This window comes from Paramisgurnus dabryanus, chromosome 1 (genome assembly GCF_030506205.2).
Source record: "Paramisgurnus dabryanus chromosome 1, PD_genome_1.1, whole genome shotgun sequence".
Taxonomy (NCBI): Eukaryota; Metazoa; Chordata; class Actinopteri; order Cypriniformes; family Cobitidae; genus Paramisgurnus; species Paramisgurnus dabryanus.
This window is the reverse complement of record NC_133337.1, coordinates 50,658,226-50,682,033: the sequence shown is the minus strand read 5'-3', so window position 1 is coordinate 50,682,033 and position 23,808 is coordinate 50,658,226. Positions and strand designations below refer to the sequence as shown.

Here is a 23,808-nt window from a genome sequence, read left to right as displayed (position 1 = left end):
AAGCAAATTGGTCTCATATTTACTAACAAATGGAGAAAAATCTTAATTTTCAAAGGGGGTGTCCTCATTTTTGCTGTGCACTGTATATCAAACACTGTGCCAGACTTTAATCCAATGGGTCGTCTCAAGTGATGTAGAAAATAAAGCCTGCTAGATCGTCCCAAAGCAAGAACTTTGAAGACATCATAAAGAAAAAAAATCTTTTATATGCAAAGCATGACCTATTTTTTCTTTATTCATGAATTCTGTTATGAATCAGTATGTGGATCCATGTTTTGCTCATTGGAGACTGTAAAAATCTAAATTACTTTGATGGTCTCAGCAGCATGGTTAATTGATTCAACTTGCCACCCAATAAATTAATGGTACTATGTATTGTCTTTCTTTATGTGGTTTAAATTGTATATTGCCTTTGTAGTAATGCCTTAAATATAAATGATTATTTGCATGATGGATGCAGAAATCTCTGCTGAGTTTGGGAGGAAACGCTAAAGAACATATTTAAATATAATGTGTGGGCGAGTTGCAGAAAGACAGCACTGCTTGTATTTGCATGAGCAAGCTAAGATTTTTTGGACAGAAACCATAGCATTTGACACTGCAACCCCGAAACTATTTGTATTCTGTGGTAATGTAGGAGGATCCTTTTATAAAGTATCTTGTGTAATGTTTGATCTGACAAGAAGTAACACGAGCATGTATGCCGTAAATTTATTTTGCCCAAAACAGACGTGCAGGTGGTTGATGAAGACAGATGCAGCCCATTTCAATGCACACATTTTTTGTGCAGTGTTTTTTTTTTTAGCTTACCTACTCAAAGCTTTGATAGCTCACAGCCAGCCAAACAATGTTCTGCACCAATTTTATAGCTCTACAATATAATGTGTTGTTTAAGAAAAAAACTTTACAAATCACACCCATTTGCCTTCTGGCTGCTATATGCTAAACTTACCCAATTGGTAAGTGGGATCATTATGAAGATTGCCAGTTCTGTGGGTTGTTTGGAAATGGAGCTTTACAGAAAAGCACTCAAAACAGCATTATTTACATTTTTTTGCAGATGCTTTAATCCAAAGTAATTTAGAGTGAATTATACATATGTAGCTATTTTATCAAGATGTGTGTTACTCGAATCAAACACAAACCCTTATGTTGCACAAAAGGGACGTTTCTTTAAATGTGTGTATAATGCAAAACCTGAGCACTGCTTTATGCATTAAAGAAGATAACATCATGGTCAAATTGTCATTTCACAAATACGTAAAATATGTTGTTTACGTGCGAGCAGTGTGATGTGTGATAATTGTATGCCACTGTAATTTAATGTATATTTCCCATATATCAGAGGTATATCACTTTTCAAATCTTCTTTAAATCATTACACTCTGTCACTGATGCGCTGCGCACTGTGCCCAGTGTGCCTGAGATGCAACCAGTAGTTTGACTGCTGTGAAGTAGTTACGCATCAGCTGCTGACGGATTTGGGGCACAAAAACCGCGGAAAGTCTGCCTTGTCTTTACACACAACTAAATGGCTCGGATTTACAACATATTCAACATATGTAGATGAACTATCAAGCGTTTTTTAAGCGTTTGGACATGCAAACGATCGCCAGGATTTGAAAGTAAGTACTGCGTATCTTGAAAGACAGTCTGTATATGATGCAGCTGCGTTTCTGAATAGAAATGAAACTGCCTTCAGATATTTGATTGACAGGTGTGTACGGAAAGCGCAGTGGATCACACAATTATGTACTTTAAATGATTATTGTTATTAATGAACGATTTACTCTGTAAAAACTTAAAACTCGAGGATGATCGTATATGCCTCGTGCATCGCTTATGCATATGTTTTGAAACATGTTTGTCGACACTTCATGTGATTTTAATTTTGTGTGAATATATTGTTTATTATTATTATTATTATTATTATTTATAATGTGAATAGATCCACATATCGATGGATTATGTGTATTTAGTTTAAAATGACAACCCTGCTAAAAAAAGACAATACAAATGATAAACCATCAGCTGTTAATTATTAAAACTATTACAAAATTCCTTAGTGGGGTTTTGGACCATATTCCAATAGGATTTAATGGTGTACAATTGCATCTTCCAAATAATATCACACCAATAGAAGCCAACATATTATACCAGAAACCCACCGAGACTAATAACTTCCATTAAAACCCACACAATTATCATTAAATGTATTAGAATGTGTTTGATTTTGTTGTTTTTTTTCAACAGAGAAGAATTTTTCCTCCCTCATTTGTCAAATCTAAAGAGACATAGACGTCTCTTTTAAGTTATGGCTGAATAAATTAAAGGTATTTTGAAGTCCTTATGATTTGAAAGCTTATTGGCAGTAACAATGCAGTCATAAATGCTGCCAGTAATATCATATTAATGCAACTGACCATCTGGTGTAATATTATCATGGGATGCTCCTTGAATATGAGTAAATATATTTCTATGGCGTGACTTGAGGGTTTAGTATTGATGTCAAAACTGCATTTTAATATGATGTGTTATCTGGTAATTGATCAGTTGAGTCAAAAGTTGCACATACAGTATCTTGGTTGCCATCAGATACACAGATAATATCAAAGGCATATTCATATTTACCCTGTGCAACTTCTCTCTCTCTCTCTCTCTCTCTCTCTCTCTCTCTCTCTCTCTCTCTCTCTCTCTCTCTCTCTCTCTCTCTCTCTCTCTCTCTCTCTCTCTCTCTCTCTCTCTCTCTCTCTCTCTCTCTCTCTCTCTCTCTCTCTCTCTCTCTCTCTTATTTACAATATTCAAAAAGGAACGATGAGACGTTTGCACTGTTTCATCATTTCCACAAATAACCAGCAAGACTGAAAACATTTTATATAGCTTTTTTTAAAGTAAAATGATTCAGGTTATGCACCTGTTTTACAGCTATGAATAATCTGGAAAGTTTTTTTTGTCTGGAAAGATATTGCAGTGTGTTTGTCAAAGATCAGTAATTGAACCCAGTCGTCAAGAGATTTATAGATTTCAGTCATTCACTGACCTAGATTTTTGCAGGAATATTTACAATCAATATAGCAGGTATGTGTTCAATCAAGATAAATAGCAGGATGGATGAGATGTAGCTCCATCAGGTCTCGAAATGAGAAGACAAGATGTTGAGCATTTTGCCTGTGGCACTAAATGTGACCAAAGCATATTCGGCTTCAGGCCCTTTGGGTTTCTTGGGAAGGTTGATGATGTACAATCTACCCTTCCTCTCGGGTCAGGTCCAAGGTCCTTGTCACACTGAAAATGTAATCTGTCACTTTAAATGAGTGACACCAGTCAGCCTCCAGATCGGGACACTCCCAGCTATTGAGTCATGAGACCACAAGGGTTGATTTTGGAATAGTAAAGGAAGGAAGGTTGTATGTTTCCCATTCAAGCTATACAATATATCCAGGCACAGAAAACTCAAAGATAAGAAACTTAAAGATAAGCTTCAAGGCCATTGTTGTAACAGCACTAGTATTTCTGCTGCTCATTTCCATCACAATTCACCATGAATTTAGCTGATAAGGAGAAAAGAGGAGAGAGTGTCAAAATAATAAAATGTCTGAATTATTCTGATCTTGAAAATGATGTCAGGTGTTGTGTGTGGTGTTTTTGACAGCCATGACAGGCAGATTGTTTTTTTTTTTTTGCCTTTGTGTTGAAAACTTAATTGTATCTGGGTCAAGAAGTGATCTGATCATTTGTGCTTTTATTACAGCCTGAACGATCCACAGAAATACATACACATGCATAGTGTCTAGTTGTCCTTGACTTTAAATAGCTATTTCAGTGTTGTGTAACGAGATCCAAGCAAGCCATTTGTAAGAGTGTTTGCATATTCCTGCATATTTGTGTATGTGTATGAATTCGCTGCAGGGAAGAAAGACTTAAACTCATCCTTACAGCTGCACACACAGACTGATGGTGCTGGAAGACTGAGCAAAAAATTGACAATTTTTACCTTGAAGACTCAAAATAGATAAAAGATAAACAGAAGCTTTGAAATAAAGGGCAAGATAAAAGTTATGCTCTTGGCAAAGCTAAAAGCTTGGACCCAAATATAATATTCAGGAACTGAGAAAATTTGATAATCTTTACAGTACTACACCTTCTGAAATAAATGGTCAAAAATGTTCCCATTGCAACATGATCTCACGGAAAGTTGTATTTTATTCATGAAAAATTTGATTAATTTATTTGTGTCCATGGCACAATGGTCCAATTCATTTTTTTTCGTGCCTTGAGCACAAATTTCTTTTTTGTGTAACTTGAATTTGTATAAATAGTTTTTGTGTCCATGGCATGACTTTCTTTTTCGTGTCATTTTATGTATTGTTTTCTTTTTTTCTTATTTTTAAATCATTGTCGCTTGGGGGTTGCGGTTAGATTTTGGGGTTTGGGTTAGGATGTAATTTTATGTATTGGTTTCTACATGTTTTTCTTCCGTTTTTAAAACTATTCTCGCCTGGAGTTGGGGTTAGTGTTGGGGTTTGGGTCTAAAAATGTAACAGAGAGTGATTCTTTCTTACCCCAATTAAGTGACAATGGTAAGAAAGAAGGAAACAATATAAGAAAACAATACATAAAATGAAACAAAAAAGAAAGTGATGCCACGGACACAAAAAAATATTTATAGAAATTTGTGCGAGTTCACGAAAAATACATTCTTGCTCAAGGCACAAAAAAAGGAGAATTTCATGCCATGGGAACAAATAAATTAATACAATTTTTTGTGACTACAACACGACTTTCCGTGAGATCAGTCTGTCCCATTGTGTGTGGTACCCTAGTACACCTTTGCACCTAAAGAGGTCATATTAGTGCATCAGTGCATTAAGTACCATAGAGTGCATACTGTACAATCAGTGTTGGGGAAAGTTACTTTTAAAAGTAATGCATTACAATATTAAGTTAGTCCCCAAAAAGTAACTTATTGTGTTACTTAGTTACTTTTCAAGGAAAGTAATGTTTATGTTACTTTTAAGTTACTTTTAAGTTACTTTTTCTTACTTGGCTGAGGCTTGATCTCTTTTAGGCATTGCATGTGTTTTTTATGATCGCAAAAATTTAAAGCTCTGGCCTGCCATCTCCGTTTCTGACTCAAACTGTTCCCGCTCACTGGTGCATATTAGTACCCCAAAGGAACATAATGGTACCAATTGACATATATTAAGGTAAATAGGACCTTTATAAAGGGTACTGTCTTTGACAGTGTTGGACAGTAGCTATATGATGTATAGATTTTATGTCACCATCAATAAATCTGTTTAGAGTGAATTCCAACATTAAAGGTACAGTATGGGTTTTTTAGCTGCATCAAGTGGTGAGATTGCGAATTGCAACCAACCTCAATTTTGAAATGCAATAAGAAGTTATGGTAACTGACACAGGACAAACATGTTCGTCTGAGACGATGTAGGAACGAAACATGCACTATAGAACAGTTTGTTTGTTTAGGGCTACAAACATGGCGCCAACTTCCATGTAACGTGTATGTAGATAAAACAGTTATTTTTAAGGTAATAAAATAATACAGTTCATTATGTAAGGTCTTTATACACCACTGACAATATAGTGATGTATATTTTATTGCATTTCTGTCAAGAGATCTTTCTAAAAGTTACATAATGCACCTTTAAATCATTTTTGATGGATTATTGTGATGTGTATTTTGAGATAATGCATCTGAAGAAAAACAACTCTTTAATTTATATGGCTGTGATTTCTAAAACACAACTATTTTCTTAAGCCATTGATGCAGAATCTGTGATTGCAAGATGCATCCAAGCCTCCGTTACTAATTTGCAAATGTCTGGCTAGAACTAACCATGACAGCTTGAGCTGTTTGTGTGAAGTTACTGAAGTAACAAGGCAATACTAAAACACAATCACATAAATGTAATACATCTTTAGTCATTGTATGAGTGGGGTGAGATGTTTTTTTACTAATATGGCTCATCAAACTAAAATATTCAGAGCTTGCCTTAACTGCAGAAGTTGTCAGTAATGCTTTATCTCCACAAAAAAATCTGTTGAATCTCTGCATAATTTCTCCACTCTTTCTCTCTCTCATTTTTAGGTGAGACGCTTGATACTTGAGCGCCATGAATGTGTGTAGCTTTGCAGGCTCTTTGCACCTTTTCCTCTTCATTAGCAGGTAAGACACCCGTAACATAACTTTCTCATCGATCCTACTATATAGATTTTTCTTTAAAAAAGTCCTAAAATTTACCATTAGGTACATATATGTATGCATTTGGTACCAATATGTACATTTGAGGTACTATTAACTCTTTAAGTGCTAAAAAAGCTGTACTTTTTGAAAGGGTACTGCCCCAGTGCTAGCTGGGGCACATAGTTTTGACCGTTTTGTCTGACAGTATAGGATGAGTGTTTACAAGCACAACACTTTTCGATGCTAGCAGGAAAGCAGGGCAGGAAAGCAGGGCGGAAAACCCATTTTTGTCAACAAGTCCTCCCAGGCGATAAGCCTTTTAAATGACATATTTGCTCAGTTGGCAGCAAATAAAAGACTATATGCCTTAAGTATCAATTCACACAAGATTATGTAGGCTTCCTGAAAAGTATAGCGAAAGGAAGGATGGTATTACAGCTAATCCGTGTAGACTTTTTGGATGAGTCTGAATGAGTCCGTTTCGGTCGATGTACGGGTACAGATGAGAATAACAACGTCTCCTCTCTGTCTGTTCGAGCTTATCTGTGCGTGCAGTGGTACAGTAGCTGCATTGTTAACACGATTACCAGTGATATGGTGAAGACAGGACACGTCGGTTTACTGGAAGTGTCGCGGATGTTCAAATTCAGATTAGGTTCAGGTCATTTAATGACATACGTATTTTATATTCAAGTTCCTGGTGTTTCTGCCCCTTCATGCTAAGATGTAGGACCTGGTCAGTGTGAAAAAATGACTTGGAAAAGATCAAAGGATGATGCTGAGGAAGTATGGCAGCACCGATTCTCATTTCCATCTGCTGCCCCCCACCACTCCTGTCCTGTTTTTTCTTTCCAGTCTCTGGTGTCTTATGCTGGCAAGCTGGGAGACTTTAGTGGGTGTACACATCGTTTGGCCAGAAATCGAGTTTCAATCACATGACTGGATTAAAAGCGCAAATAGAGCAGGACATCTTTTCTAGTTTTTCTTGCACTTACCATATAAGGAAGGATTACTTTTTTCAAATTGCATTGTTAATGTTTTTGTTTTTTGGGTTTGATAACTCTACTGGGAAGAGTTTGAGAGCCTGGAAGGAGATTTATACAGAGCAAACAGTGTTTAGATGGAAGTCTATTGAGGAATCCAATTCTCCTTGATCTTTCCAGATCTTTCCAGCTTGAACTTGAGTTCTGAATGTTATAGTATGATTTCAAAAGCAGGAATGTACAGTATAGAAACAACATTGCAGAATTGAATACACACCTCTCTGATATCAGATAAACGCATTAACAGACTAACTTTTTAGGCATTTGGCAGAAATTTATTTTATCAAATTCATGCATTTACTGGAAATTGAACAAACTAGCTTTGCTCTACTGTTTAAGTTTTAGTAATGCATGATACATGATGATATGTCATTAATGCCTAGTTATCAAAATGGCCTTGGTCATGGTGAGGTACTATTTACATCTAATTTTACATGCACTATAAGTCTATAACATGAGTTAATAAATGCATAGCAGCAAAAATAATTGTTGGCACAAAACAGCTTTGCTAACATTTAAAGTGGACCTCAAGCTGAAAATGAAATACAAAGTTTTTGAAGTGCACTTTGCAGGTGAAAGTCAAAGATATTCAGAAATGTAATGTACTGTAATATATTATGTACAGTAGATGAGCGAGAGATCAAGTCATATTTAATGCATGAACCTACTGGAAGAATTTATTTTTTTGACACTCTTGGGGAAATCCAGACTTCAATCAGATAGCACGGAGAGAGATTATTTTTTATAATTCTCATATATGAGGTTAATTTATATATGGTTTCAGGGGCAACAGTATAAACAAACAACTTTTGTGACCCAATAACAACAGATACCCCCTAGAGTAGATGATTTCTGATAACAAGCTAAATAAACAAATTGTATAAGTAAATTAACTTAGTTCAAATCATAGCTGAAGTAAGGGAGAGCGGGGCACAAACTTACGCTTTCGGACTTTGGCTCTATAATTCAAAATATATTAAAGTTAGATAAATCATTTTTTTACACAATCAACACACACATCTCTGCTACAAATGAGCACTTGAAGTTTGTATGTGTGGCGACTTACCATTGTCGTACAATTACACAAAAGTGGCTGGAGTGCAAATGATACAACTTACCCCATAGGTGGGGTTAATTGTAACAAACAGAGGGTTTGTTGTAACACCTGCTAGAAAATGTTGTTTCAACACAAAAAATTCAACACAATTCTGTCTATTTACTAAAGGTGGATATTATTTATATATATCTGCCTATAATATATAAAAGCTTAACACACAAAGATGTGTAAAAAATAGACACATCCTTTCTAAGAGTGTGCCTCCAAAACACTTTTTGTTTAATATCTTAACAAAAACACATAAAAAATTCACAATTCACAGGAAATCATCTTCTGACAGTAAGAGAAAAAGACCAAAAGCACAGATTGCTCGACCCTGTATAAATATGTAAAGTAGCTGTGTTACAATTAACCCTGCGTTACTTTGTGCCCTGCTTACCCCTACTACTAAACTGCTACTATAGCTAATGTTACTGTGTAAGATGAATAGCTATATACTAGTGATGGGTCGTTCGCGAACGCCGGCTCTAAGAGCTGATTCTTTGTAGCGAACGAGAAGAGCCGACTCTTCAGACGCATGCAGGGGAGCCGGCTCTTCTAAGGGAGCCGAGCCAGAAGAGCCGAATCTATGAAAAGAGCCGGACTGCCATCACTAAAATGTAGAGCCGGAGCTTGAGCCGAAAGAGCCGAACCAATGGAAAGAGCCGGACTGCCCATCACTACTATATACAATGTTAGCTAAAGGTCCTTGCCTGACTGCCAAATCTCTCTTCTCACAGTGGTAATGATGATCCCCACCTCAATGCGTTTACATGCACAGTCTTACGCCGATTATGCTTAATAAACTGATAACACGTGGGGTCATGTAAACGCGTTAAGCGGTTTTCTTTAATCGGGGAAAGCCCCTAAACGGCGTAAGCAAAAACCGATCGGCACAGGTAGTTTTTTGCTCATTACGCCGATTTCGCGTGGCATGTAAACACCGTTACCAGCTTTCTCACGGTTTTGTCCATGTGCGCATGTCTCCGCGTATGAAAGATAAACGTCACACGCGGAAGTAAGCGCAAGGTAACGCATAATGCGGCTTTCACATAGGATGCGGTGTGCGCTGCGCTCGCCGCTGGGTTCGGCGCAGCCAAGCGATTTGTGCTCTGATGGCCAGACCAAAGTAGGCGGGGTTTTCAATAAATTACTACAGTGTTTATAATTGCGTTAAATAGTCGACGAGGAATACAGAGACTGATGTTGCTCGTCTCCATTTCACGTTACTTTCAGCATACCTACAACAAGCTGCTTGACTTAAAACACACCTGACATGCCAACTTGAATTGCTACGTGTTTCCATGACAAGGCTTTCCTTCCGATGTCTCTGTAGGAGCATAAACTTGTATTATAAAGCTCTGAGAATCCCGAGTATAAGCTTTCGTCCATTTTGCTTGTTTGGATGCCCCGTTTCTATTGGCCGCGCGGGTAATCGTCACAGAGCGCAGCGCAAAAGTTAAACTATTTTGAACTTTGACCGCGGCTTGAGCGCAAGCTGCGCTCCGCTGCGCTCGCGCTTTGCTCGGCGCAACAAAAAACCGCCCTCGCGCGGCGCAAGCCATTGAAATGAATGGGTTTCATAGCGCAGCGCAGCGCACACCGCATCCTATGTGAAAGCCGCATAATGTTTTTTGTTGCGCCGAGCAAAGCGCGAGCGCAGCGGAGCGCAGCTTGCGCTCACGCCGCGGTCAAAGTTCAAAATAGTTTAACTTTTGCGCTGCGCTCTGTGACGATTACCCGCGCGGCCAATAGAAACGGGGCATCCAAACAAGCAAAATGGACGAAAGCTTATACTCGGGATTCTCAAAGCTTTATAATACAAGTTTATGCTCCTACAGAGACATCGGAAGGAAAGCCTTGTCATGGAAACACGTAGCAATTCAAGTTGGCATGTCAGGTGTGTTTTAAGTCAAGCAGCTTGTTGTAGGTATGCTGAAAGTAACGTGAAATGGAGACGAGCAACATCAGTCTCTGTATTCCTCGTCGACTATTTAACGCAATTATAAACACTGTAGTAATTTATTGAAAACCCCGCCTACTTTGGTCTGGCCATCAGAGCACAAATCGCTTGGCTGCGCCGAACCCAGCGGCGAGCGCAGCGCACACCGCATCCTATGTGAAAGCCGCATAACCCCTCGTTCAGACAGCCAACGACAAGCAGTAGCAGAGCGACGCGATCTCATTCATTTCAATGGAAACCTGGCGACTTCCGGCGACACGAGCGACAGTGACCGTTGGCGACCGTATGGGCGTGTCCAGCGACGCGAGAAAGTTAAGAAAAGTTTAACTTTATGCAAATGTCGAGCGACTTTCGGGAGCGACTACCAATGAGAACAAAGCAGTGGAGTTCACGTCACCCTTCTCTCGTCAGTTACTGGCGTGGATGGTACTCATTTGTTTATGACAAGCAGATTTAGAAACGCCTCATTGAAAGAGACAAGCGACACACAGCGATAACGTCGCTGGCTGTCTGAACGAGGGGTAAAGGTCTCCGCTTGACTAAAGCAGTTGGCAGAGAAACTGTGAAAATAGAAGCTCATGTTACATTTACAGGTTCTGCAGACACGAGGAGAGATACAAAAGTACAGCTTAAGACAGATATGCCGTTGGCTTTTTGATCGACTATTATGAACTATAGGTGGTGACGTCACTGCCAGCGAGAAAACTGATAATTCTCCAAGTCTCATGTAAACGCAGTTGACTGCATAGCCGGTTTATTGATTTACATGTAAACGCATGAAAACAGTTTTCTATAATAAGCAGATTTTTTTATAGTTATCCGCTTATTCTGTGCATGTAAACGCACTCATTGTCTCCCCTTGTCTTTGGAAACCAAAACATTTTTTTATATTCAAGGTATTTGTTCCAGAGGTCATTTTAACCACTTTAAACACAGACTGAACTGAACTTTGGGCCAGGCGCATAAACGTGGAAATGCACATGCATTTGATGAAACCGTCTATATGTGGGCTTTTCAAAATATTGGCAACCTCCATATATTTTTTAGCACACACTCTCTGACATTTTATAACACTGAACAAGTTTCCATGTAGTTTTGTGCTAAGTCTCCCACTTTGAGATACTGTGAGAGCAAGACCTCATATCTCATATGACCGCTGGTGTGTGTAGAGGAAGAGATTTGAGGAGTTGATACAGTACAAGCTTGAGGAACACAAGAGATGTGCTGGATTTAGTTTCAGCCCTTTGAAAAGAAATATTACATTTGTGTGCTTTCATTTACCAAGTCTGATATAAAAGCATATTTTGTGTGCAAATGTATGCAATGTTTTCATGTGTCATTTGCGTTTGTCAGGCACAGCGTCTGGCTTAATTATTTAGTGTCAATATAAATACTGACTTATGCAAATGGTAAAGAATTAGTTTCATACTGAGTTCCCATTGGAGGCTGTACTACTTTATTTCAGCAATTTAAACCATTCAGGGATTTCTGCTCATTTGAACATCAAACAATTCACATAATGAAGCATTAGAGAACTGTTAATGTCTCTGTAATGTACCTAATTTACTTTATTATCTATTTACAATGACTGAACAGTATCAAGAGTCAAAACAAAAACAGAGCGTGTCCGTGTACCGTACCGATAACATGTTAATACTGTTGTTGTCAACTGATAGAGAGAAAATCTGCATCTGCCCAGCATTAACAGACTAACAACCTATGATGATCTCATGGGAAATTTCCCATCTTGTAAAATAGCTAAGAATTGAAAATGAAATTTGTGTTGAACAAACCAGGATACCCTAGGGTGGCCATTCGTGCCAGTTCCGCCGGACACGTCCCGAACATGTTTTCGGGTTCGTTCTCCGGTAGTCGCGTTGGTCGACCGCATATGTCATCAAGGTTTAATATTTCGGGTTTAATTTTAAAAAAGCAACCGTTACATTTCAAGGTAAGAATGAACTACAATGATTGTATGTCTTAAAATAAATAAATCTTAATTTTCTAATGTATTTTAACTGAAATGTGAGAACCTCGATGACGTATATGCGGTCGAGTAACGCGACTTCCGGAGAACGAACCCGAAAACATGTTCGGAACCTGTCCGGCGGAACTGGCACGAATGGCCACCCTAGGATACCCCCACATGTAACTTTTGAACTCCTGAAATTACCATACCAAATATTGTGCTAAGTGCTACCCAGTTGCGGCTCGTTCAATTGCTAATTCAAAAGAAGTATTCGGAGTGTTATGTGTGTGGTTCCTTTTTCAAAATATGTGTTCTGCGCGTTGAGAGATCATGAGTGTATCACGTGTTTTGTCAAAATAAGTGCCTGCTGCACATGCGTCAAAACTGTTTATGATAAAAGAGGAGCTTACGTTTACAAAATACACGCAAGACACTCACTTAACAATAAACTCTCTGATTACGCATGAGATTATACAAGTATCTGGCTAACACAACTCTTTTATCATAAACCCTTTAGACGCGTCTGCAGCAGGCAATTCACTAGTTCGCCTGCGCATTCAGGTCTTAATGATTAATAGTTAACAAACTTGGCTTGCTGTCCTCGAAGGGAGCTGTGTACCTAAAAAAGCCGAAAAAGAATGCAGCTGGACAGGGAGGCCTGAAGGCTGCCTTATATACGCCCCATGATGATGATGATTGACAGGCCTGAATGTTTAGGCTCCTCCTGAACCTACGTTTAGAACTGCATTTATTTTGACAAAACACGTGATGCACACAGGATCTGTCGACGTGCAAAACACATATTTTGAAATTACGAACCACACACATGACGGGCTACATACATGTTTTGATGAACTTCGCATCGTGTGCCCTCGAAAAAGATGGCTATCCCCTAGCTACCATCGAAGGAAACTAAAGTACTTTTTTCAACAAAGTGCAACAATTAAGATTGGGATACATTTTACCTGTTTTTGATATACCAGATATGAATTTTGTGACAGTGACCTGCGTATGGTTAACTTCCTGTTTTTCAGGAAGTATTCAAAGTAATAATAGAAACATCATGCCAATGACCTAAAGCTCTTCGACTGTCTTCCTCTCTCTCTCTCTCTCTCTCTCTCTCTCTCTCTCTCTCTCTCTCTCTCTCTCTCTCTCTCTCTCTCTCTCTCTCTCTCTCTCTCTCTCTCTGTGTGTGTGTGTATCTCTCACTCTCTTACCATCTGTCTCACTGTTTCTCTTTTGATCTTTCCTGTCTTTTTCTACCCTCCCCCCAATACAGAGAAAGACATACTTTAAAATTTCTGCACATCATTACAGGTTTCAATGTGTAAGTATAACAGAAGTCCATTTGGACACAGATAATCACAAATCTGATTTCCAGATCAGTTTTGCTTTTAAAAATGTTACCCCGCACTGTAAAAAAATCAGCACTTTTTTATCAAATCAACATATGTTTTTATGCTACTTTAACTTAAAAAATAAATTTAATTAAACTTCAACTAGTTTTTATAAGTTATGTGAACTATTAACAGAACAAAATTTAAAATAGTATGTTGAATAGGCTTTATGCCCAGCTGCACTACTTCCTGAACTTCAGCCAGCTCCTTGTTTCCTGTCTGTCATTATTGGACAAACTGATTAATCCAGGTGTGTCTGATTATTGTTGTTGTGACTACTGAGGTCAGGCACACCTGGATTAATCAGTGTGTCCAATAATGGCAGACAGGAAACAAGGAGCTTGCTGAAGTTCAGGAAGTATAAAGCCTATTGACTTAATATGTAATTATAAGATTAGGATCATCAAAGTTTGATTTCACATTGCTTTCAATCTTTGACATGACCTTACTCAGTCAATAATAAAGATATCTAAGTTTAATTTCCAAAGAATGTTCTTTACATTATGTCCTTATCCTGTCCTGGATGCTTTTCCATTTGTTGTCCCACAAATTTACATTTTAAAATCAATTGTATAATATTTCTTTCTTTTAAATGTTTTAAAATATATACATACCCCACTGTATAGGCTTAATTATAAGAGAAAAGCATTGTGGGTTATCACCAGTTAAAGGTGGATAGGGGAATGCTAGGGTGAGAATACATTAGGGAAAGAGAAGAACTGGCAAAAAACTACTGCAGTAAAATCCATGTACCTCTCTGCCCATGATAAAGCAGTACAGGTACAGGTCTCTTCTTGGTCTATAGTAGTTTTTCTCTCCGTTCTAGAATATTTATGAAGGTATCGTGTGGTGTCAAAGCAAGATTTTAAATTCTCGGGGTTATTTTTAACCCAATGATGGGTAAATATATTGGACAGAACACATGTTGGGTTACAAATAAACCTATGGTTGTTGTAAACCCAACCATGAGAAAAAACCCAACATTGCATAGAAACAACCTAGCATATAGGTTTATTTATGTGTTTAATATTTACCCAGCATTGGGTTAAAAAATAACCCAGCAGAATTCAGAGTGAAGCTGTTTTTTTCATCAAACATCTCTTGAAGTTTTTTTGTACATTTGCTGGTGTTCTCGATGGGGTTGTCACACTGAAGCTGAATTGTATATGAAAGCCCTTTATACTGTGAAATGGGAGTTTCTGCTTTGCAGGAGAGAACACAGCCGTTCTTACTTCCCATCACTGATGACACTCAAATCGCACATGCCGCAGTGATTTAATGAGAGAAAACATAAAACCCAGAAATACACAGAGTTTTCAAAACTAGGTCATATCTTATTGGAAATTACGTGCAAGTCCACATGATCAAAACCCACCTTGGCTCGGTGGCAGAAGTAACACTTTACATGCAGCTCTGTAGTGCTGAATCTGGGATGCTTTGTGTTTTGTTGTTTTGGCAGGATCATGGACGGCTCTGTTGCCAGCACGGATGAGATGTTGCCACCCACTATTCAGAAGCTGATGAAGGGATACAACAAGTACCTTAGGCCATTCTTTGGGAGTATGGAGAACAGAGCTTTTACATTAACACACACTATTATCTTGCATAAGTGGATTTTAAAGTTTATGTTCTCCTAAAGTGCTCTCATCATTAACTACAGCTATTAAAACACTCCATGCTGATGCACTCTTTTTTGTAACTCATGTAAATGAAGCATTATTGAGCTATAATGCAATGTGTGTTTCTGTCTTTCAGATGGTCCTGTTACTGTAGGGATGAGTCTGGATATTGCCAGCATAGACACAATATCAGAAATCAACATGGTAAGATACTCTTAGAACAGCCTTTTCTCATGTTTGGCTAATAAATTGCAGCCAGTGTGAAAAGTCGTGCAATACATACACCAAATTCCAATTTTGCGTGCATATGATATGCCAGTCCTTCCCGTTCACTTAAGACGGCACATGTTTTCGTGTTGTTTTATTTATTGGTTTCTCTTTATTTCAGTTTTTACCATTGTCACTTGGGTTTGGGGTCTTTTTGTAACATAAAATGACATCCTAATTCAAACTAGGGATGTTAACCGATGACCGTTTGACCGATGGTTGACCGTATCAACGTTAACCGGTCAAAGTTGTCGGTTGTCGGTTAAAAAAAGGGATCTGTAAATTAGGCTATTTTAGACAGTGGACTAAACCCTATACAGTTAGTCATCTCTTTCTTTCCAAGATCTTTTTGTGTGAAGTGAACAAATCCCTCACACTCAGTTTTTCATAACTGGTCTGTTTGTACATAATAAACCATTAAAAAAACATTTGGCGCGAGGTCACTGCATTTGGTTTCGCATGCTCACAAGGTTTGCGAAAAGTAAATGCTACAGGCTATTTTTTTGATAAATTCCTTTATTCGAATAGTAAATAAAATACAGCAATAAAATAATTAAAATGAAAGTCTCTCCTGGTTGTGTTCCAAATTATTAACATTTACGTCTTTTAGGCTAACAGTAAAGTGCAGAGTAAGTTTTGTTTCTGTAAATCCTCAGCCATGATTTTTACCCCTTTATTAAGTTTTGCTTTGTAGAAAGCATTTCTTTAAAGTGAATTTCATTTTGTTTAAATTGTATCTTAATTTTAATATAAATGTTTCATCAACCAAATGCATGTATTTAATAAATAAAAAGCAAATATAGCAGAGTTTATAATTACCGGTCCGTGCATGAAGGCGCCGGCATGGCGCGTTCACTTGCATTGCATTGTTAATTAGAACGCACCTCATCATAAATAAATAAAACTCAGCGTAGGCCTATATGCCTCATACAAGCATTAAATATCTTTGCTGCATTTGTTCTAGAACAAACACAGTGGGAGATCTGCTTTGGCCGGTGCGTCTTTTACACATTCTGAAGGTGCCCGTTTAATCCATTGGTTTTATCGTGTTGCAGTCTATTAGGCAACATTCCGCATAAGATGGGTTTAGATTTGGAAATACATTACATCTATATTTCAGTGGTAACAGAAAAGGTGATGATGATCATCCTATGTCTTTATTATTACTACCCCAAACTAAAGCGCAGTCTCTTCTGAGCTGTCATTTTCTTAAATGAGCCGCGGCAATTTTCAAATGAGCTTCACAAACGCCTTTATTTTCAAGTTCAACGCGATCACCTAGTACCTAAACTATTTCGAAACTAAGCACGGCGCTGTGTTTGCAGAACTTATGTTTTGCGCTGTAGGGGATTTAAAAGTGTTGTGAGGTCTGTGTGTGTGTGTGTGAGCCGGAGGCAGAGCGCAGAGAGATGCGAGTTGCGAAATTGCAGGCGCGGCTAGAAATGGCTGTTACTTAAATAGCATAGCATATTTTAAACTAATAGGCCTATCGGTTAACCGGTTTCAACCAGCTAATGAGGCTCGGTGGCCGGTCAAGAAAATTTTTCGTTTTCGCCATCCCTAAACAGGACATATCAAGCGATCTCTTCTAACAAAGCAATAGTGAAACGCAGTAACTTAAATAAAGTAAAATGTCTTACTTGCTGTGGCATTTTCGTCAGATCCAATATTAGTGGTGCTTTTAATCACAGTCTCTCTGCAAATCCAGCATCGACTTGCTTCTTTACAAGTGAATCCGCACAGTACACAAGGTAATTAAACACTCCCCACGCGAGCTGGAACTCTTCAAAAACAACCTTTATCCACGCATTCCTAATGTTATTTTCCGAGCCTCTGAATTAAAGTTTTCAGCTTCTGTGTTGTTCCCACGCAGTTCTTCCACAACCCAAGACTTTGTTACCATGGTAACTCTATCATAACAGATCACCGCGTCAAAATAAAAGTCTATCAGAAAACATTTATTTAAAAGTCATTTTGGTTACATTCGGCAATCTTTAAAGACATGTTTACTGATTGTTGAGACACACGTGTGTCACGCGAAGCTGTGGGCGGGGCTACAAAAGTGGTTGTTGTATTTGGCTATGGGGAGGTGCTTCAATTCTACTTTGATGTCATATTTCTAAAACTGGCTTGGTGCCAAAAACTGTTATATTTCAGTAGCACGGATGTTTTCAGTTCTGAAACTTGCAGGATGTTCATTTAACTATGATGACCTCTTATATAACAAAGTATCAAGTTAAAATTGAGTATTTGATTCACCGCTCCTTTAAAACTTGTGGTACATTCACTATAGACAAAAGTATTGGTACGCCCTCTTTCTAATAAACATGTTTATCTATTCCAGTAATTTTAATTGACAAAAATGAGGAGTTTAGATGCAAAAGTTTTCTTGAAAAAATAAAAAATTTTATGTTTAGCTTCAATCATTTCACTTTTATGGCAATGAAAAGGTTATTAGTCAGTCACTGAAATGCCTAATTCTCACAAATGTCACATTAGTAATTTCATTGGTATTTAAATGTGACTGTCTTTCACTGCATATCTCTTTTGAGTGCATGCAAGCTTTCTGGCAAAGACCTACACTTGTAAAAATAATGCCAAGACTCAACCATGCCAAGTTTGAATATAATCCTAAATGTTTGAATGTGCGCACCGTAGTTCATCCAATTTATCTTCCATGCACTTTTTTAAAAAAAATCGATGTGGCGTTATAGCTGTCCTGGCCAACTATACAATTAAAAGCACACAATTCTCTTGAATATCATTATATGACCTGTGCTAACAGAAATGACTAAAGTAGTCAAACATATTCTTTAGAGAGGGCTGTTCCAGTATTTTTGTCCATATAGTGTACATTCAATTCCATCTCCCTAGGATTACACTGCCACCATCTTTCTCCGTCAGCGCTGGACAGATGAACGCCTGTGTTTTGATGGCAATAAAAGTCTGAGTTTGGATGGGAGACTGGTGGAGCTCCTCTGGGTCCCAGACACATTCATTGTGGATTCCAAGAAATCCTTCCTGCATGACATCACTGTCGAAAACAGACTGATCCGGATATTTCCCAACGGAACTGTGCTGTATGCCCTGAGGTAGTGAGATGTCATTCAGGGGATCTGTTCATCAGTCAGATTCTGCTAGGGTATTATAAAAGGAGATGCATGGGAATAACTGTTGGGGTGATGTAAAACTTTTCTGAACTGAGGTTAGGGGGAATGTAGTGGATTTCAGAGATTAAGAAATTTTCAAATTAAAATCGATAAAACCCATAAATGATTGTAGTTGTTATCATATCTGTTTTACTAATATGGTTCTGTGATATGTGTAATGTAAAGAAGGTACCTGAGTATTACGCTGGAAAGTATAATTCACTGACAGTAAAATGATTTTCAGTGTTACATAAGCAACAATATCATGTTTAAAACTCTTTTACTCTCTTTTTTGCTAGAATTACCACCACAGTAGCCTGCAATATGGATCTGACCAAATACCCCATGGATAGACAGACATGCACCCTGCAACTTGAAAGCTGTATGTCTCAAACAATACAGTATTTGTCATTAATATGTCATCAGAATTTAGAGAAATTTACATATATGAAGCACAAAAGTTTCCATTCAATATGCCTTTTTCTAAATCTTTTAAACTCCTGTGAAATATTAATTTTACTAATGATATACTCCACAGGTGTGACTGGAAACCACATGTGTTGTAATTTGAATGCCTGTTATAAGCACCATACTAGATAAACCAGCATGCAGCACAGTTTCATATTGATCTAAGCTGTAGTTTTTGCTGAGATGTAGACAACATTAAATCAGAGGCGGGCAGTATAAATTCTGGAGTTTGTACGATGTGTTTGCTCAATATGGGAGAAAAAAGTCTCTTCAGGAAATGCAGGCAATTATGAGAGCTTTCGTGTCTTGCACACGTTGTATAACACAGTGCCACCTTGAGGTGATTATTGTGTATTACAGCAGAGTTCAACATGCCAAATTATGGGTATTATGGTATCTGTTTTATAATATTGATATGTATTGCATATAAAATAATTGGTACTTATTTTTTACTGCAGGACAAGTGTAGAGATTTAATAGCCTTTAAGACTGGAATTACTTGGTGATGATTGGTTCCTCAATTGATATGATGTTTTTCACAGGGGGATATAATGTAAAAGATGTTGTTTTCCACTGGACTCGGGGGAACCAATCAGTTAGCGGTCTTGATAATTTACAGCTGGCTCAATATACCCTTGAGGATCATTACACTTCCGAATCTGAGGCTGTTTATGAGACTGGTACGTTCGGATACACACATAAACACAAACAGTGATGCTCATTGGAGCGTTGTGTGTCTTACTAATGCTTTTAATAATATCCATTAAATGTATTATTAATCTTACAGGTAACTACCCAAAGTTAATCTTTCACTTTAAACTCAAGCGAAGCATCTTGTATTTCATTCTGGAGACGTACGTTCCTTCGAGTGCACTGGTGGTTCTGTCCTGGGTCTCCTTCTGGATCAGTCAGTCTTCAGTACCAGCTCGCATCTGCATAGGTAGGAATGTCATGTGTGTGTGCTATATCAAATCTGGTTACTTGTTCAACTCCCTGGCTAATGTTTGGTTGGTTTGCTTATAGGAGTGACCACGGTTTTGACAATGACCACGCTGATGATGGGGGCTCGTACATCTCTGCCCAATGCCAACTGCTTCATCAAAGCCATTGATGTGTATCTGGGCATCTGTTTCAGCTTCATCTTCGGTGCGCTGATTGAATACGCGGTCGCCCATTTCTGCACTTTACACCAGCCAAACGCTGCCAATGCGTACATGGTGAGGACTCATTTGGTGATCTCATTTGTATTCATAGCTACATAAAGTGCACACTACCTATACAAATACCAATAAGATTGTGTCATCATCGTCCTATAGCTTTGGCCTAGTGTAAATGTGATATTGATCAACATAATGGACATGAATATCATTGTAATCATCCTCTTTATTACTGTCGAATCAATGTCACTCAATTGCGTGGTCATGATTTTACATCAAACACATTTATGTCTCATTGTAATGATCAGTATGGCCTGGAAATGCAGGAGCGGGAGGATGAGATGAACGGCATTGTGTCCTCCATCAGGAGCAATGCCCTGCGGGCTCGTAAGCGAGAAGAGATGCTTTCCAGGGTGGGCGATGCCAGCAGCCCTACTACTAGCAACAGCAAGGAGGAGATAAGCACTTCTCAGCCTCAAACCCGATGCACCACGTGTATGTCAAAGACATGGCAAGTCGTGCGCTGTCTGAACTGTTGCAATATAGAGAATCCACACTATATCGATAACTACTCTCGGGTGACCTTCCCTCTCTCATTCATTTTTATCAACCTTCTCTACTGGACCTACTACCTGTACTTCTAGAGATCCAGTCGTGTGTGTGTGTAGAAGGGTTCATAATGATGTGTGTGTATCCATACCTCAGTACATGTCTGCATGTATTTATGTGCAATTAATGTACTTTGAGTATGCATCATCCCTTTTTGGTATGCAGGATTTATACAGATTGGTAACAATGTGCATCTTCATGTAAGTGTCTGGAATACCTGGCCTTCATTTTCTGATGGAGCTTCATTTATTCAAATTCACAACAAAATCAATCTGTGTAAATTTATATATTAATTTTATGACACAACCATAAAAATTCTCGAGTCATACATAATATGAAATTTGGACTGAATATATTATTTAAAGGGGACATATCATGGAAATCTGACATTTTCCATGTTTAAGTGCTATAATTTGGTCCCCAGTGCTTCCATCAACCCAAAAACGTGAAAAAGATAGTTTTGATAAACCATTCTTTGCAAGCATTATCAAAAATAGGTAATTGAAATTTGTCTCCCCCGTGATGTCAGAAGGGGATAATACCACCCCTTAATCTGCACTATCCAACCACGACACTGCTATTTAGTGCAGAGCTCATTTGCATTTTAAAGGACACACCCCAAAACAACACATTTTTGCTCATACAAAGGGGCAATTTTAACATACTATAATAAATGATCTAAATGGTATTTTGAGCTAAAACCTCACACACATACTCTGGAGACATCAAAGATGTATTTGCCATCTTAACAATGTCTTGTGAAATGTCCCCTTTAATCATTTATGAATTACTGTCGACACATGTAACCAAACATATGCAATTAATAAACACGGAATGTTAAAAGAAGACAATATGCAAATTAAACATTAAAAAAGTTTCACGTAGTTGACTGCTCCCAGGTACAGTAATAACAAATAGCTGGACCAAAGATTTTATGTTAACCCACCATAACTTCTTCAAGTATCTGAATTTATACATTTCGTTTTATTGTCGAACAAAAAATAGCCCTTTGTCTTGTTTTTGTGTTAACTGCACAACAGGAATCTGGCAGTTTTTAGTCCTTTGCAAGTTGACTTATATGTGTGAAGTTTATGAAAATATAATTAAGGGAATAGAAGCTCTGATTGGGAATGATTCTGTATTTTTGCATGATAATTTATTCTGCTGTCCATTGTTTTATTTATTTATTTAGTTTATTTATGAAATGCTCTTATGCAATCTAAGGCTTTCTGATTACGAACTGCACTACAATATTTTTAATAAAGACTATTTTTGGCAAATGCTAAAAATACATGTATATTTGCTAATGTCACAACACTGAGATTTAAAAGATTTGTTGATTCATTTTCTGATTGTTAATATCTAAATTGCTGTTTTTTGTTTATAGCTAGCTATTTTATTTTCCACTGCTAACAAAAATATCATGTTTTTGTGTCATAGAAAGTTGCCACTTTTTTCTAAAAGGTATTCACCTAACCTCTGTGGGTAAATAATTTCCTAAACTGTGAATGTCACACTTCTTGCAGGTGAATATATTTTTTGCTGATGTACAAATGTTTTGTTTTTTTATTGCACAGAGGTTCTGAATTACAAATGTAGGCTAATATTAATTTCCTTAAAACGGATTTTGTTTTGTTTTGGTATATGCTAACCCAATATTGGAAATGATGTTTGTCAGATAATGTAAATTATTAATACTGTTATTTAAATCATGCATGAAAGTTGCATATGAAGGCAGTGAATCGTGTAGCCGTTTTCCCATGCATGAAAATTCTGATGCACCAGTTTTTTTTTTCTATTTGAACAAAAAATAAACAGTTGTACAATCTATACAGGACTGGTTTTAATTATGTTATATTTTATAAAATTATGGTTCATTCGGGTTTAAAGCTTGCCACAAAATCCTTAAATGGCTGCGGTCAACTTTGCGACTTTTAGAAGGATATGACGTCACACTTCGGAGATTTTTGTAATAATGAGTAAAAAATAATTCATAAATAATATTAATACTGAGTAACGATTTCAGTTTTCAAATAACACTAAGAAACATTCTTTCAAATTTTTTATTTTAAACATTTATTATTAAGACGCCTTATTAAGTGGCTTGATCTTGTTCTTTGCCTTAAAAACCAAAAGATATTTGTAACTCCATCATCTGTCCATCAGTATTTGTCTTATCTTTTTGGCTGTGGGTAATTAGGTCAGAGTTCAGCAAACTAAGCAGAGGAAGACGAAACTCTGCACGTGCGTTTTCCTTTTCCACGCGTGTAAATGGAGATGAATGGCATTTAAAGTCTATGTAGCCAATTGTACTGCCCCTAACTGGTGAGTATACATTTCATAATATATATTCATTAAAATATTATTTTATTCCCTTTCTACATCCACAAATAACTTGGTACAGAGAGAGCCCTGGGTATCTGTCACATGTCACAATCCGTTGACGTGCCATTTAGCCCATAATTTAAAAACTTACTTCATTCAAACCTTTTGCATTAATCTTTTACGCTAAGCATTCACATTGTTTTTCTGAAAAAACATTTGTACATTTAAATGTTTATATTGACCGTTTTAGTTTCATGTATAGGCAATTAAGGCAATGAACCACATGAGGGCGCTGTTATATCAATTTCACAATGACTAAGGAGACGTCACAGCACTTACTGATTTTCTCCATTAAGTAGAACCCCAGTCTCTCGCATTGTCTTAAGTAATGACCTATTATCTCAATCCATTTAAACCTGTTAAATCAGCTCTCTTAATGCTCAAGCGACATCACTTTTAGAAATAGTTAAATACAGATTTGAACCTGGGCCATGTTAACATTTAGGCCTAGGTGAGATGTCCAGTCACCTTTAGTCAG

The 23,808-nt window shown here is 37.5% G+C and overlaps 1 protein-coding gene across 3 annotated transcripts; it reads left to right on the top strand.

Annotated features, from left to right (window-relative positions):
* The first annotated feature begins 1,415 nt into the window (after nucleotides 1-1,415).
* On the top strand, nucleotides 1,416-22,775 carry gabrz (gamma-aminobutyric acid type A receptor subunit zeta). 3 transcript variants are annotated; one of them, XM_073815369.1, is made up of 11 exons: nucleotides 1,416-1,625; nucleotides 2,254-2,333; nucleotides 6,113-6,190; nucleotides 15,136-15,236; nucleotides 15,432-15,499; nucleotides 18,437-18,654; nucleotides 19,011-19,093; nucleotides 19,722-19,859; nucleotides 19,967-20,119; nucleotides 20,203-20,396; nucleotides 20,645-22,775. In XM_073815369.1, the coding sequence occupies exons 3-11, from the start codon at nucleotides 6,138-6,140 to the stop codon at nucleotides 20,978-20,980; spliced, it is 1,344 nt and encodes a 447-aa protein (XP_073671470.1). In that variant the 5' UTR covers nucleotides 1,416-1,625; nucleotides 2,254-2,333; nucleotides 6,113-6,137; the 3' UTR covers nucleotides 20,981-22,775. The 3 variants fall into 3 exon arrangements, with proteins under 3 accessions (XP_073671470.1, XP_073671471.1, XP_073671468.1); XM_073815370.1 differs by lacking the exon at nucleotides 2,254-2,333 and having other exon boundaries at nucleotides 20,663-22,775; XM_073815367.1 differs by lacking the exon at nucleotides 2,254-2,333.
* The last annotated feature ends 1,033 nt before the right edge of the window (nucleotides 22,776-23,808 follow it).